Consider the following 15211-nt stretch of genomic DNA (forward strand, 5'->3'; position numbering starts at 1 on the left):
GTCCTATGCACTACCCCGCGCCCTGTGCATTCTCTGACCCTTGACCCCTGGCTGCAGCCCCGCGCGCCTCCCGGTCCACCTCCCGGGTCCTCCGCATTCCCGGGACCCCGCGTCCCCGCGCTGCGCGGGCCGTCTCGCCCAGGTGGATGCGCGCGTTGCGTGGAGACCAGCGGCGGGCACACCCTAACCTCTGGCCCCGCCTCCCGCGCCGCGGATTGGCTCCCCGCAGGCCGGTCGGGCCGGGATTGGCTCGCGCGGCGCGGCGGCCGCGCCCGTTTCACGGTGGGTAGCACCGCAGCGTGGATGCTGCTGCGTCCCGCCGCGGCCCCCGGGAGCTTGGAGCCCGAGCGGCCGGGCGGGGCCGGGCGGGGGAACCGCCGGCAGCCGCTCCGCCGCCCACCCCGGGCCCTCGGCCAAGGGCAGCCCGGGGTCGCGGCCGCAGCCCGGGGCCGCGGGCGGCGGACAAAGGGCCATGCGGGGCCGGGGGACGCGGCGCGGAGCGCGCGGGAGTGGGGGGCCGCAGCGACGCCGCTGAGCGCGGGCCCGGGCGGGGCGGGGTCGGCCGCGATGCCGTGGTTCCCGGTGAAGAAGATCCGCAAACAGATCAAGCTGCTGCTCCTGCTGGTGCTGCTTACCTGCGCCGCGTGGCTCACGTACGTGCACCTGAGCCTGGTGCGCCAGGGCCGCGCGCTGCGCCAGCGGCTGGGCTACGGGCGAGGTACGGGAGGGGGCGCGCGCCCGGGGCGGGGGGCGGTGAGGGTCCCAAGCGGCCCCGGGCCCGGGCCCTCCCCTTGCGCTCAGGTCTCGGCGCGGGCCAGAGCTGCCGGGACACCCGGGCCGCCCTTCCCATCTCGGCAGTATCGGGGCAGGGGGCTCGGTTCGGCTCCACCCGGCCGGAACGCCGGATGACGTCAACCGTGATGTGCGCGACCCTCTTGAGCGTCCCCAAACCCGGGCTGACTCCGGGGTCTGGCCCGGGGCGGATAGCGCCGGGGTAACAGTGGTCTTGGAGAGCCCTCGGCTACCAGGCCCTGCCTGCTGGGATTTCGTGGGGCCAAGTCCGGCTGCGCCTCCGACTCTTCGTGCTTAGCAGAGCCTCCGTTTCCCCGTCTGCTGGGAAGAGGCTGGCGGGGGGAGCTGACCCTCGCAGTCGGAAAGCTTCCTGGAGGAGGCGCGCTAGGTCAACCCGTAATCAGGGACTGAGACGCTTGTGTGTTGGGAGTGAGTCATGGGGACAGGGGTGCAGCCTGGGGAGCCCCGAACTGCCTGGAGCGGACGCTCCCAGACTCAGGCCCACGGTCCAGTGGGAACAGACAATGAACCCACAAATCAGGTCCTGGTGAGTGATGTGGGGGAGGCCCAGGGGAGGAGTCCTGCCACCTTAGCTAGGGTATCTTGGAAGGGCTCTTGGAAGTGGTGACCGTTGACACGTATTTTGGGGAGGAGGAGCAGAATGCCTAGAACAGGGCGGCGGGTGGGGAGGTTGGTGATGAGAGCAGGAAGCACTTCAGGGCAGAGAAGGTCCCAGCCAAGCTGCCCCTGACCCTTCTCAAGCAAGCGGGGTGTCTTTAGGGTGGGTGATGAGAATCTCGCTTCCTGAGGACTCAGCATTATGATTTTGATCCATAAAGTCCTGGCCACTCCCACCAAAGGGTCCAAAGCTCCCTGTTCAGTCCCACACCTAGGCCAGGGGTCAGAGGCTGGTCCCAACCTACCCCTCCCCAAAGAGCACACATCTTGCAGCTACCACATCCTCTAGGGGCCCTCAGTTACCATCACATAAGGCAGGACCCCAGAGTGTGACCCAGTGACACAGAACAGAACCAGCCTCCTACCCAGCTGCCTTGTGGTTTTCTGAGCAACCGCAGTCCTCCCCAGCCTGACTTCCCGAGCAGCCAGGGAGCCTAACTCAGCAGCTAGGAGGGGGCGGAGGTGTGGGAACCCCATTTCTGAGGCCTCCTCTTCTCTCAGCTGGACCAGCGGGGAAGCCGTCCTGCTGTTCCTGAGTGAGCAGGAGCTGTTCAAGGTTACAGACCACCAAACCCTCGTGCAGCTCCAGCCAGGAGCAGCCCCAGCCGGTGGGTCTCACCTCCGGCGGCAGCTCCACCTCCTGCCTGGCGACCTGGCTCCACCAGGGCAGGGCTTGTGGAAGCTGAGCAGCTAAACGTGTCTGATGCCTTCCTGACTGTCCCGTCAGCACTGTCTTCACTCCCACCAGAAAGGCTACCTGCCCCGTGTCCAGCAGCCTGTGTGGGCAGAGGTCCTGGGCGGAGGGGCTGGCAGGCCGCCATCTGGATCTCACTGCGCTGGGGCTCAGCATATTTCCCAGGTGCTGGAGTGTTTTGTGTTTGCCTGCAGGACGGTGGTGGCAGCCTGGGTGTGGCACCCCCGCAGAAGTTTTCCAGCAGTCATAGAGTCACCTTGGTGGGTGGGGAGCATCGGGGCCAGGCTGGGGGGTTTTGCCGGGAGCCTCTTAGGGGCTCAGCGCCCAGCCGGACAAAGGACAGTGACTGGGGAGAGCCAAGCGGACAGGCACCACTGGGCTCTCGCAGCAGGAGACCATGGGCAGCCCCTCTTCCCCAGAGAAGGGGCCCAGGCCTGCTGAGTCAGTATGGTACTCTCGCTCCTGGGGTCTGGACTGAAGTGCAGGCATAGATGTTGAAGCCAGACTTGGCCCTGGAGCAGACGGGTTCCTGGACTGGGGGTCCCTGGATGGGACAGTGAAGCCTCACCTTCAGTGGCTAAGACCCCAGGGTATGGGACACCCAGATCCACAGCGTGAGGAGGAGATCTGGGATGCTGAGGGCATTGAGGTATGCAGGTGGTCTTCCCAGGCTTGGAGGGTTGGGGTGTGCCACGTTCTGAGAAGTCCACAGAAGGGATCCCGGGGACAGTCTCCCCCCAGGGCCACCTTGGCCCTAGAGCCTCTGACAGCCAGACCAGCGTGCCAGTCCCTCCTCTGCCCAGGCAGGTGCCAGGGCTCCTTTGGTCTGGGACCGTGGCCTTAAGGGCAACAGGTAGCACATGTACCATGGGCCGGGGCTAGTGTAGCCTCAAGACCACAGCGCTGGCTTGCCTGACGACAAGCTCCAGCACTAATGCTTGGCTGTCACTCCTGGCAAGTGAGGCAGACACAAAACACTCCAGCTCATGGGAAATATGCTGAGGCCACAGAGCAGTCCTGGGGGCCTTCCTGGAGGCAGAGTCACTGAAGAGGACACCCGATCGGTGTACATGTGCATGCATGTCTGCTAGGATGTGCACACACATACCTGCTCCCTCACACCAGTGGGGGCTGGGAAAAATCAGGTGGAGGACTCAGGCAGGGCCATCCCCACAGAGGCGGGAGATGGGAGAACAGCCCAGTAGAAGGCGCTTCACTGGGGGCGGGGGGGTGGGGGCAGCTATCGGACAACATGAGGGGAGGCTTCAAAGGGGACACCACTGGCCGTCCTGCCCCCAACTGACCCCAGCAGCAGGGACTGTGGCCTTGAAGAGCCTGGGTCCCACCCACAGCCGCTCTGCCACCCACAGACGGTGAGAAGCTGAGTGTGACTGACGGCCGGGGCATCCGCGCTGCGCTGGCCACACGGAGGGCAGAGGACTCCAGCGAGAGTCGCGAGGAGGAGCCAGTGGTGAGCAGGGCTGTGGGGAACCACACAGCCACACGAACGAGACCCAAGGCCACCATGTGCCGCGGCCGCGGGTGGAGAATGCAGCCACTCACGTGCCCCGGCCCAGGGGACGCAGATGCTGCATGCGGGGTGGCCAGGGGGCTTCTGGTGTGCGTGTGGCTGGGCTGTGATGGATTCAGGGCTTCGTGGCTAGATGTGGAGGGCCGTGTGACAGGAACCGGCCTGTGTGGCTGGCTGTGTCACGCACTGCGTCTGAGCCCGTGTGTGTGTGTGTGTGTGTGTGTGTGTGTGTGACTTCTTCCTGCCCTCACACTTCTCAGCTATGACCTTGGTGCCCTTCCTCTCCTGCAGTCTGAAGGTCAGGACCCAGGCATGCTATTTCCTAGAGGGGCTGGAAGACCCCTGGTACTCAACCTCACCCGTCAAGTGCCGGCGTGGCGGGAGGAGGTGAGGTCCGCTGGGGCTCAGGTGGGGAGGGCCGGGGACGCTGGGCGGCCAGTAAGCCCCGCTCCCCCACAGTACAAGGGGCAGGTGAACCTGCACGTGTTTGAGGACTGGTGCGGGGGCGCCGTGGGCCAGCTCCGGAGGAACCTGCACTTCCCGCTCTTCCCTCACGTGAGTGCTGGTGGGTGGCGGGTTCCGGGTGGGCGGGGGTGGGCAGGTACCTTGACGTCAGCAGCCGCTGTCCCCCCAGACTCGCACCACCGTGAAGAAGCTGGCTGTGTCCCCCAAGTGGAAGAACTATGGCCTCCGGCTGTTTGGCTTCATCCACCCGGCGAGAGATGGTGCGGGGGTGGGGGCGTGGGGGGGGAGTCGCGAGCGCCCCGCCCGGCCCTGAGCTCTGTCTCACGGCCTAGGCGACGTCCAGTTCTCTGTGGCTTCGGATGACAACTCTGAGTTCTGGCTGAGCCCAAACGAGAGCCCAGCGGGTGCCCAGCTGGTGGCCTTTGTGGGCAAGGTATCCCCACCCGCCCCTCCGTCCACACCCCTTCTGTCTTCACGGGCCTCCTGTGGCCTGGGTTGCCTGTCCCCTTCAACTTCTCAGGAAGGGGCTCTGGGTGGGGCTGGTGCCCCAAGGAGAGGGTGAGCCCCCTGCCCTTTCCTGTTGCCCTCCAGACGGGCTCGGAGTGGACAGCGCCTGGAGAGTTCACCAAGTTCAGCTCCCAGGTGTCCAAGCCCAGACGGTGAGTGACTGGGAACAGGTGTGTGTCTGTGTGTGAGGACAGGGTGACGCGTGCACGCATGAAACTGCTGCCAGCCCTGGGGCTTGCCGTCTCTTGGGGGCTCCTGGGGCGCAGTGGGCCAGCCCCTGACTCCCCCTGTCCCCAGGCTCATGGCCTCTCGGAGGTACTACTTTGAGCTGCTGCACAAGCAGGATGACCGCGGCTCGGACCACGTGGAAGTGGGCGTGAGTGCAGCTGCCCCCCCGGGGGCTTCTGGAGACCCCCTGCCCTGCCCTGCCCTCCTCCCGGCCACTCCCCCCAGAACAGCAGCGTGGATGTGCCCCCCCCTCCCCAGGACTTCCCATCTAGCTGACAAAGCAGCTGCTCAGGGACGGGACTTGTGCTCCACTGCGCCTGCTCAGGGGCTTCACAGAGAAAGTGGCCCCTGAGCAGATTCTTGAGAGAGAGGTTCACAGGGAGACCCATGGGGAGAGAATCTGGGGTACGAGGATGAATTCCTGGTCTCAAGAACAGTCTTCTGGAACTCCAAGCAGTCTGGTGGCTAGATCAGGCAGGGCTTCCTCCTGAGAATGAGGCAATGGGATTTGCATGTCAGGGAAAAACCCTCTAGCCACTGCCTGTTGGGAAAGATTTTCACAGGTGAACCCACAGATCCTGTGGGGGCAGGGGGAGATGCCCAGTGGCTGAGTCCAAGTTTAGCTAGATGTGGGGTGGTGACCAGGGAGGGCTGGTGGGGGGATGTTACAGGTGTCTGGTTTGTGTGTGGAGGGCATCACCCCAACTCAGCTTGGCAGAGGATCTAGACTGGAGATGCAGATTTGAGGTGATCTTGTGGAAGCTGAGAGGGTGACTAAGGGCCCAGGATGAGCTGGGAAGGGAAGAGGGCCTGGGACAGCCCCCAGGAACCCAGCATGAGAGGGATGGGGGAGAGACAGTCTACAAGGGAGACAGACGCACAGGCACAGAAGCAGGAGAAGTGGGGATGGGGAGGTCCACCAGGGAGCTGGGAGCCACTGGGGCTTGCCCTCGGAAGGCCAGCTCTGACCTCCAGAAGGGCAGTGGCTGTAGAATCACGAGCAGGTGGGGGCGGAGGTCATAACCAGAAGATTAAGAAGCGCCCAAGGTGTCAGGTAAGGCCTGAAGGGGGCAGAGGAAGTTCTCATCTTCCTCCAGGGACCCCCAACCTCCTGGGCCTCAGCAGCTTCCCTGCCATGCCTTCTTAGGACTCCTCTCCCATCCACCCGCCCAGCTTTCTGCATTCTTAAAGGCGTTGCCCTACTAGCTCCCTGTCCCCATGCCAGGAAGATCCACTCCTCCCTGACCCAGGGTGTCCCCCCCACCCCCTTCTTTGGCCCTGACCACCCTCTCCAACCCCCAGTGGCGAGCATTCCTGCCGGGTCTGAAGTTCGAGGTTATCGGCTCTGCTCACATCTCCCTCTACACAGGTCCGGAGCCAGTGCCTCTGGGGAAGGGGAGGCTCACACGGGTGGTCTCCGGGGTGGCTGGATGTGGGTGAGGAGGGCTCTGTGAACTCCTCGGGGACCTCACACATCCTCTGCCCCTAGACGAGTCAGCCCTGAAGATGGACCATGTGGATCACGTGCCCCAGTCTCCTGCCAGTCACGTGGGGGGGCGGCCCCGGCAGGAGGAGCCCAGAGCTGACATGCTGCGGCCAGATCCGCGAGACGCCTTCTTTCTCAGTGAGGGGGCTCTCCCACAGGGTGGAGGGGGTGTCAAGGCGAGGGTCCTGATAACAGTGTGACCTCCCTTTTCACAGCACCTCGGGTGGAGCCCTCAGAGCTGGAGAGTGTGCTGGAACCCTGCGCCTACGCCCCGACCTATGTTGTCAAGGACTTCCCCATCGCAAGATACCAGGGGCTGCAATTCGTAAGTGCCCCCAGCCAAGGTCTTCCCTGAGACCCAGGCCTCCTCCTCTCCAGGGTCCCGGAAGCCTCCTCCAGACCCTCTGGAAGACGGCCCGCCCTGAGCCCTCTGCCCACCCCAGGTGTACCTGTCCTTCGTTTATCCCAATGACCACACGCGCCTGACTCACATGGAGACCGACAACAAGTGCTTCTACCGGGAGTCGCCGCTGTATCTGGAAAGGTGGGTGGCGGGTGGGCAGTGCCCGGGAAGAATGGGCGGGCCTCAACCGAGCGGGTCTCTGACGCCCCGCCCGCCCCAGGTTTGGGTTCTACAAATACATGAAGATGGACCGGGAGGAGGGCGGGGAGGACAGGGAGGAGGTGCAGCGCCGAGCCTTCCTCTTCCTCAACCCCGACGGTGAGTGCCCACGGTGAGTGCCCACAGTGACCCCACGCCCAGCTGGGTGGCCCTGCAGTGGCTCACGCGCGCTTCCCACAGACTTCCTGGATGACGAGGACGACGGAGAGCTGCTCGACGCTGGCCTGGGGCCCACCGAGGCCCCCCGAAGGCAGGGCAGCCGCCAGCTCCCGGCCCCCGCAGCCCCCTCAGAGGCCCCAGCCACCCCTGCTGCGCCGACACCCCGGCGCTCCCGAGCGCTGAGCTGGGCGGCCCGCCAGCTCCCCCTCTTCTTGGGCCGCGCCCCGCCCCCGCGGCCCGCAGCCCGGCCCTCCAAGGTGTATGTGACACGAGTGCGGCCAGGACTGCGGGCACCCCCTGGGGCCCCGCCGCTCGGCGCACGCGGCCCACCCCGGCTGCCCTTGCCTGGCGTCTTCCTGCGCCCCGGACCCCTACCCAGGGTGCCGCTGCGGGCGCCCCCACGCCCACCCCGGGCTCGAGGCCACAGGACGAGCAGCCCCCCGGCCACAGAGCTGAGAGCCCTGGCCCCAGCACCGGCCACCCAGGAGAGCCAGGAGGGCCGGGCGCGCGCGCCGGGACTCGCGGCCCCCACGGCGAACTCCAACTCGTCCTCTGAAGCGCAGCCTGTGACCTCCTTCCTGAGCTTGTCCCAGGTGTCCAGGCCACAGCTGCCTGGGGAGGGCGAGGAGGACGAGGAGGAGGAAGGGGACGACGACGAGGAAGGGATGCCTGGCGACGAGAATGCGTCTGAGGACAGTGAGGAGGCGGCAGGCCTGGTGCGCGGCCGCTGGCGCGAGGACGCCATTGACTGGCAGCGCACGTTCAGCGTCGGCAACGTGGACTTCGAGCTGCTGCGCTCCGACTGGAACGATCTGCGCTGCAACGTGTCTGGGAACCTACAGCTGCCCGAGGCCGAGGCCGTGGACGTGGTGGCTCAGTACATGGAGAGGCTCAACGTGCGCCACGGCGGGTACGGGCCAGGGGTGCCGGGGGGAGCGGAGCGTGGCCTCGGTGGGACAGCTCTTCCCCAAGGCTTCGCTAGGCACTGCTCTGGGAGTGGTACACACACGCACGCACACCCGTCAGAAAGTGTCTTCTCTCCCTTCTGGTTCCCCTGTCCTGCACCTCCAAACCCCCCACCTGCCACCTTAGACCTGAGGATGGATCTGAGCCACCCAGGTCTCTCTTTGAAATAGACACACACAATCAAGCAAAGAACCCCAGGATCCCTCCCCCCACCAGCATGCTGACTGGGGTCTTAGTCCTCAGAGGTGAGCTCAGGGTTCCTGCCCCATTGACCCCTCTGATTGGGTCCCCCAGGCCCCAGGAATTGAATCCTGTCTCCACCTCAAGCAGGTGTGGGGCTGGAGAATGGGAACCCCAATTTGCCCTGAGGGGTTTTTAGAAATACGCTGAGCCCTTAAGGAGGGGCAGGACCTGCAGACATGAGTGACAGGCAGAGGCTGTCCAGGAGGCTGGTGGGCAGAGGACAGGCCTCATGGGCATCGAAGGCCAGGTCCAGGACTCATTCTTGCCTCTGATACAGAGTTTAGAGCAGGACACACGTTGGCCCATCTGGATCATAGATGAAGGTGTGGCAGCCTTGGAGAGGAGAGGGTGGAAGGGGGAGCCTGTCACCTACAGGCTTGGTCCAGGGCAGTGATGGGACGGCCTGGACTCGGCAGAGGCGGGGGCAGATTGACTCTAGGTGGCTGAAAAAGCCAGCCTGCCCTTAGCTCCGAGCCTCTTGAGAGCAGCTCATTGTCCCAGGGTGTGAGGGCCTGTCCAGCAGAAAGGTCATGGCTGCAGCCCCATCCTCTGAGCAGGACGAGGGTGTGAGTAGCCCCAGGAGTGAAAGCACAGACCCAGAGCTTTGGGGCAGAAAGGCCCTGACACTTGGGGAGACTGTGGTGGGGGTGGGGATGGGCATGGGGTGAGGGGAAGAATTTAGACCCCTGGAGGTCACACTGGTCGGCTCCCAGGTGAGTGACACCGGCTGTGCAGGGGGATCACATGGCAGAAAGAGCAACCTAGTCAAGCACAGGGCCCTGTCTCCCCGAGAGGAGGAGAAACCACTGTTTGTGGGCCGAGTGAAGGTGGAGGTGAGGTGCTCCAGGCCGGGGTGAAGGGGAAGGGTCTGAGGCTTCTTCCCAGAACAGGGGAGCCCTTGGGCTTGTGCCAGGGAGGCAAAAAGGAGGTTTCTCAGAGGAGGTATCTAGGACCTTGGAGATGGCAGGTGGGGAGGATGGGGCCCAGCATCCAGGCAGGGGCACCTGGGACAGAGCCCTCCCCCTAGAAGAGGAAGCTTGCTTGTCTGCAGGACAAGATACTGAGACAAGTCAGAGACCGTTCACCCGAGTTAGAAATAAGGCATCTGAGTCCCGTCCTGTGGGCAGTGGGTCCCCCTGAAGGTCTCTGAGCGTGTGGCTGTGGACAGCAGTGGTGGCAGGGAGGAGAGAGGACGGCCTGGGCGTGGGGATGACTCCCTCGCGGGGAGTCGGGGGAGGAGGAAGCCTGAAATGTGGGTCTGCCTTCTGAGACGGCATGCCCCTCAGGCCTTGGCCTTGAGGGGGTATGGGTGGGTGGGGGCTGGGACACATGGCCGCTGGGGGGGAGGGGTGCATGGCAGCCCCCACCCCCCCTCCAGTCACTTGAGTGGCCGCCTTTCTGCGGCGGCGATGGGGGGCGGGGGAGGGGGCGCCTCCACTCTGCGGCTGACCAGGCTCCGCCCCCAGGCGATACGCTCTTCTGCGCATCGTGAACGTGGAGAAGCGCCGGGACTCCGCGCGAGGAAGCCGCTTCCTCCTGGAACTGGAGCTCCAGGAACGCGGCGGGCGCCGCCTGCGCTTGTCTGAGTACGTGTTCCTGCGCCTGCCCGGGGCCCGTGCCGGCGACACTGAGGAAGACAGAGAGAGTCCTGAGCCCGCCGCAGCCTCCTCCGCGCGCCCCGACGGCCGCCCGGAGCTGTGCCGGCCACTGCGCCTGGCTTGGCGCCAGGATGTGATGGTGCACTTCGTCGTGCCGGGTGCGCGGGGTGCGGCGGGCGGCACCACCTAGGGCTGCGGAGGGGCGGGCGGCGCCACCAGGTTGGGGCCAGGTGGGTTCAGTGTCCCCATCCTCCCGCAGTGAAAAACCAGGCGCGCTGGGTGATACAGTTCCTGGCAGACATGGCCGCACTGCACGCCCGCACAGGTGACTCCCGCTTCAGTGTCGTCCTGGTGGACTTTGAGAGCGAGGACATGGACGTGGAGCGGGCCCTCCACGCAGCACGGCTGCCCAGGTAACGGCGCCCCCACCTCCTTTCGGGGAGGGTGGACTGAATCGTTCCTCCTCCCCAACAGAGATGGGTTTTCCTGCCCTCGCCCCTCCCCCAGAGACCGCGGTGTGTGATCCACCCGCTCGTCCCCTCTCCCAGATACCAATACCTGAGGCGAGCTGGAAACTTTGAGCGCTCTGCGGGGCTGCAAGCTGGAGTGGACGCGGTGGAGGTGCGTGGTCAGGGTGGGGACGGCCGGAAAAGCCAGGTGGGCTGGGGCGGGCGCTCACTTCCGGAGCGGAGGGTGAGGCTCAGACCTCCCCGCTGCCCCCAGGATGCCAGCAGCATCGTTTTCCTCTGCGACCTGCACATCCACTTTCCCCCCAGCATCCTAGACGGCATCCGCAAGCACTGCGTGGAGGGCAAGCTGGCCTTCGCACCTGTGGTCATGCGGCTGAGCTGCGGGAGCTCACCAGGGGACCCACACGGTAATGCCCTGGATGCCCTCCAGGAGGGCCCGGGGTCCCACCAATGCCAGGGTGAAATCTAGGCTCCCCAGGGGCCTCTCAGCCCGCAAGGTAGGCTTGGGGCCCCATCAGGGTTCCCTGTAATGCCGGGGACTCCTTGTGGCATAGGAGTGCCACTCCACAGTGCCCAGGACCCCAAGTCCCCCCGTAGTAACCCCAGGGTCATGCTTGGCTTCTAGGGACCTCCTCCAGCACCCAAATCATGCCCAGGGTCCGAAGTATGACCAACATGTTGGAGTGACCTTTCAGGACCTGGTGTCTGAAGGGCACCCCCTCCCCACCAGGTTACTGGGAGGTGAACGGCTTTGGCCTTTTTGGGATCTACAAGTCCGACTTTGACCGCATTGGAGGCATGAACACCGAGGAATTCCGGGACCAGTGGGGAGGAGAGGACTGGGAGCTCCTGGACAGGTGACCCCCCCCCACACACACACACAAACACACAGAGACAGACTCCACATCCTGCCCTCTGGGTGGGGAGGGGCCCTGGGGTCCTCACTGCTGACAAGACTCTGCTGTCTTCCTCTTCCTACCCCCAGGATCCATAGGCCTAGAGAGATTCTAGATGCCCCCCCCATCCCCCTAAACCCCTTCCCAGCTCCAGGGTCCTGCAGACTCAGGGAAGCCCACAGATCCTATAGGCCTGGTGATGGCCCTGGGGTCCCCCTGGCCCCAGTGGGGCCCTGCAGTAGCGGAAGCCCCCCACATCCAGCCCCTGGACCGGATTATGACCTCTTCCATTCCACCCCACCCCACGGTTCTGTAGGCTCAAGGGCTGCCCTGACACACGTGCCCTCCCCTGCCAGGGTCCAGAATACAGGTAGCCCCATTCACCCCCAATCCCCAGTCTTGATCACTCCCAAAGACCCTCCAGGCTGCAGGGCAGCCCTGACCACCCCTCCCTACCCCCAGGGTCCTGCAGGCAGGGCTGGAGGTGGAGCGACTCCGAGTGCGGAACTTTTACCACCACTTCCACTCCAAGCGGGGGATGTGGGGCGCACGCAGCCGTAAGGCCGCCCAAAAGGAGGCCCCTTGAGGACCAGTGACCCCTCCCAGCCCCACCCACTGGCCTGTGTTGGCAGCTGTAGGCCGGGCCCAGAGCTTGGACCCTGGGGACCCGGCGGGCTCATCCCTGGGGTACAGCCACCATGGTGCCTGCCCGCTCAGGCCCCCAGGCTACTTGGCCCTCGGCCCCTCCCAGAGAGGCGCCTCCATGGCGGGCGGGGCCCAGGCTCAGCCCCCACGCCCTGTGCAATGATTTCTGTGAAATTTTGCAGTAGCGATGACATTGTTTTCAGGATTTCCAAGAGTTCTGTCTGTTCCATTTTTTATTCAGAATGAAATGAAATATTTTTTTTAGTTCTGACTCGTTCTGTGTGCCTGGATGTCTTGGGGGGCAGAGGGGCCTGGGCGCTGTGCCTGCTCCTGACTCCCCTTCCTGACCTGAGCTTTGGACACCGTGCTGATCCCACCTTCCTGCACCCTTGCGGCTTCCTGCCTCTCCAACACCTTTTGAGCTTTGGACCCTGAGGAGAAGGGGCTTTGGACCTCCTCCCACCACCCTGTGCATGGAGCCACTGGTCATGGGCGAGGCACAGGGCCTTTCCACCCACAAACAAATAGTATCTGACCACGTCCTCAGTCCCGTTTGTAGTGAAAACCACCTTGGATGTGAGTGGTCCCCATCCACCTCAAAGATGCGGGAGCACTCAGCACCCCGCAACTGGGGCGGGGGGTTGGCAGGGGATGGCCTATGACCAGGTTGGGGGATATGGTTAGGACTCAGTTGCCATGAATGGAGACCCCGGTGCAAACTGCTTTAGTGAGAGATTTGCTTGTTTTTATGTTTCTCATGTCACCCTCGTTCAGGGTCAGGAGCCCCCGTGGAGTCAGAGACAGACTGGGCGATGCTGTCAACAGCCAGCTCCTCCCTGGTGCTGGGTGCACCTGCCCATATGAGTTCCTTGTGTCTGCTATAACAAATTTCCAAGAACAAAATGGAATTTCCTGTCTTATAGCTCTGGACATCAGAAGTCCTAAAATCGAGGTTTCCAACCTGCATTCTGTCTGGAGGCTTTAGGAATGAACCTGCTCCCTTCCTTTCCCAGTTCCTAGAGGGCGCCGGGATTTCTTGGTGCATGGGCTCTTCCTCCATCCTCAAAGCCATCAGCTTACCATCTTCATATCACTGTCTCTCACCTCTGCCACCATCATCATGCCTCCTCCTCTGACTGACCCTCCTGCCTCCCTCTTATAAGGACCCTTAGGATGACATTGGACCCATGCAGATAACCCAGGACAATTGCTCCATCTCAAGGAACATCCTTCATGGATGGAAACACTCAGTACTGTCACAATGTCAGTTTTCCCCAACTTGATTCAATGCAATCCAAATCAAAATCCCACCAAGTGGGGTTTCCCTGGTGGTCCAGTGGTTAAAAATCCGCCATGCAAAGTCCCTTTTGCCATGCAGATGACAGCCAGAGGTTCTGAGGCTTAGGGCATGGACATATTTGGGGCTGTTATGCTGTGTATGTCCTTATTCCGTGGGAAGGCAGCATGTCTACCCAGAATTCCAAACAATTCTCAAGATTTACCTCACCACAGGGAGGATTTCAATGAAAGAGGGATCAGGCCCTGGGAAGACCCTAGGGATGCCCGTGGCACTCAGCTCTGTGGCTGCTGACCAGGGCAGCCAGTGGGTTTGTGAACATTAAGTCACTTGTGACTTGAACTTCACCTCAGGTCCTCCTGGTTCATAGAGGGCAAGTGCCCACAAGGTGAAGGACGCAGCAGACCTGCCTCCTCAAGCTACCAGATGCCCCAGCTCATGCTGTCCACTCCTCCCTAATTGTCTGATTCAGAAGGAATGGTCCCCAGTCACAGATGTTTGTAACAAGAAAGAACTAGCAGTGAAATTAAGAATTGTTATTCAGTCACTCAGTCATGTCTGACTGTGATCCCATGGACTGCAACACGCCAGCCTTCCCTGGCCTTCATAATCTCCCAGAGTTTGCTCAAACTCATGCCCACTGAATCAATGATATCATTCAACCATCTCATCCTCTGTCGCCCCCTTCTCCTCTTGCCCTCAGTCTTTCCCAGCATCACGTTCTTTTCCATTGAGTCAGCTCTTCACATCAGGTGGCCAAAGTATTGGAGCTTCAGCTTCAGCATCAGTCCTTCCAGTGAATATTCAGGACTGATTTCCTTTAGGATTGACTGGTTGGATCCCCTTGCAGTCCAAGGAACTCTCAAGAGTCTTCTCCAACACCACAGTTTGAAAGCATCAGTTCTTCGGCACTCAGCTTTCTTTATGGTCCAACTATCACATCCATACAGGACTACTGGAAAAACCATAGGTTTGACTAAACAGACCTTTGTCAGCAAAGTAATGTCTCTGCTTTTCAATATGCTGTCTAGGTTGGTCATAGCTTTTCTTCCAAGGAGCAAGCATCTTTTAATTTCATGGCTGCAGTCAGCATCTGCAGTGATTTTGGAGCCCCAAAAAATAAAGTCTGTCACTGTTCCCATTGTTTCCCCATCTATTTGCCATGAAGTGATGGGACCAGATGCCATGATCTTAGTTTTCTGAATGTTGAGTTTTAAGCCAACTTTCTCACTCTCATCTTTCACCTTCATTAAAAGTCTCTTTAGTTCCTCTTCACTTTCTGTTATAAACATGGTGTCATCTGCATATCTGAGGTTATTGATATTTCTCCTGGGAAACTTGATTCCAGCTTGTGCCTCTTCCAGCCCAGCATTTCGCATGATGCACTCTGTATATAAGTTAAATAAGCAGGGTGACTATATACAGCCTTGATGTACTCCTTTCCCAATTGTCAATCAGTCTGTTGTTGCATGTTCATTTCTAACTGTTGCTTTTTGACCTGCATACAGGTTTTGTAAGAGGCAGCTAAGGTGGTTTGGTATTCCCATCTCTTTAAGAATTTTCCACAGTTTGTTGTAATCCACACAAAGGCTTTAGCGTAGTCAATGAAGCAGAAGTAAATGTTTTTTCTGGAACTCTTGCTTTTTCTATTATCCAGCGGATGTTGGCAATTTGATCTTTGGTTCCTCTGCTTTTTCTAAATCCAGCTTGTACATCTGGAAGTTCTCAGTTCATACACTGTTGAAGCCTAGCTTGAAGGATTTTGAGCATTACTTTGCTAGCATATGAAATGAGTGCAATTGTGTGGTAGTTTGAACATTCTTTGGCATTCTTTGCCCTTTTGGGGGATTGGAATGAAAACTGACCTTTTCCAGTCCTGTAGCCACTGCTGAGTTTTCCAAATCTGCTGGCATATTGAGTGCAACAGCATCATC

At 61.5% G+C, this 15211-nt stretch overlaps 1 protein-coding gene across 1 annotated transcript; it reads left to right on the top strand.

Moving 5' to 3' along the window:
* The first annotated feature begins 520 nt into the window (after positions 1 to 520).
* Positions 521 to 12215, top strand: B4GALNT4 (beta-1,4-N-acetyl-galactosaminyltransferase 4). Its single transcript, XM_061160151.1, has 20 exons — positions 521 to 718; positions 3535 to 3635; positions 3987 to 4082; positions 4155 to 4250; positions 4330 to 4420; positions 4493 to 4593; positions 4752 to 4819; positions 4965 to 5043; positions 6198 to 6264; positions 6385 to 6519; positions 6597 to 6706; positions 6825 to 6925; positions 7005 to 7102; positions 7184 to 8072; positions 9838 to 10127; positions 10229 to 10382; positions 10518 to 10590; positions 10693 to 10846; positions 11170 to 11296; positions 11798 to 12215. The coding sequence occupies exons 1-20, from the start codon at positions 568 to 570 to the stop codon at positions 11919 to 11921; spliced, it is 3105 nt and encodes a 1034-aa protein (XP_061016134.1). The 5' UTR covers positions 521 to 567; the 3' UTR covers positions 11922 to 12215.
* Positions 12216 to 15211: the final 2996 nt, after the last annotated feature.

Source organism: Dama dama, chromosome 2 (assembly GCF_033118175.1).
Source record: "Dama dama isolate Ldn47 chromosome 2, ASM3311817v1, whole genome shotgun sequence".
Lineage (NCBI taxonomy): Eukaryota > Metazoa > Chordata > Mammalia > Artiodactyla > Cervidae > Dama > Dama dama.